Source organism: Penaeus vannamei, unplaced genomic scaffold (assembly GCF_042767895.1).
Source record: "Penaeus vannamei isolate JL-2024 unplaced genomic scaffold, ASM4276789v1 unanchor612, whole genome shotgun sequence".
Taxonomy (NCBI): Eukaryota; Metazoa; Arthropoda; class Malacostraca; order Decapoda; family Penaeidae; genus Penaeus; species Penaeus vannamei.
The window spans coordinates 57,501-58,508 of NW_027213616.1; the positions used below are offsets into that span (position 1 = coordinate 57,501).

General features: G+C 45.7%; 1 protein-coding gene across 1 annotated transcript in view; it reads right to left on the minus strand.

Moving 5' to 3' along the window:
- LOC113811666 (ABC transporter F family member 4) overlaps positions 1-149 on the minus strand; it is a 1,263-nt gene extending 1,114 nt beyond the window's left edge. The window contains exon 1 of the mRNA XM_027363450.2: positions 1-149. This exon is cut by the window's left edge and continues 1,114 nt beyond it. Coding sequence (XP_027219251.2) covers positions 1-149 — 149 coding nt within the window.
- Positions 150-1,008: the final 859 nt, after the last annotated feature.

The window sequence follows — 1,008 nt, forward strand, 5'->3', positions numbered from 1 at the left end:
CCTTCCTGCCCTTCTTCTGAGAGGACCTTCCTGCCCTTCTTCTGAGAGGACCTTCCTGCCCTTCTTCTGAGAGGACCTTCCTTTGCCTTCTTCACTCTGGACTTCACAATAAAGTGGCTACAGTCTATCTGTCGAACACCCGGGTGCATTTTCTCTTGTTCTTAACCTTTGTGAAAGAGATAGTTTCCCCGATCTCTTCCTAGTCAATGAATAGGCCTATGTTCACTAGCTTCAAACACAAATCAATCTTGTTCTCCACTTTCAACTTAAATAATGTCTCCTATGTTCCTGCACCTTATACCTAGAAGAATCTCCCGACGCCATAGAGCGATAAGGCCATCAAACTCCACATAAATCTGAAAAAACAACGAAAAACGAAATCCTCGCCTCCCCAATTACGAGCGATCCGGAAAGCATCGCTCAGACACCAAAACTAGCGCCCTAAATCCTCCCAGCCACTCTCTTGACACCCCTTGATCTTTTCCTTCACTCCCAATCCCTTCTTCCTTTCTCGTACAAATTTTACGGCCCCCTTGGGACTCCGATCACAATCGTATATCAGTACCCTACATTCGGCCATGTCCTCCTCTCCCTTCTCCTCCTCCTTCTTCCTCATTATCATCATCTTCAACATAATCTTCAACATCGTCATCATCTTCCTTCATCCTCATTCTCCTCCTCCTCCCCTTTAACACTGTCGTTTCTTATGAGAGCGGACAGTGGATTTCCTGGGGAGACCTTTCTTTTCTTGGGATTATTTACATTTTCGAAAACAATCGTTCTCTTTCGGACTACAAGACGACTAAGGATTTCTGGCGCGCACCGGAGTGTACAATCGATCCTTTTCGGAGACAAGACTACAGAGTGAAATGATTCTGGAACGCAACGGAGGCTGACGTGCCCGCATCCTCCATTAGTGTTTCCAATATCGGGAAAGAAAAAAAAAAATAATGGCAACTCGGATCGGACTCTGAAGTACTCCGAATCGCCGTCTCTCTCTCATTCAAA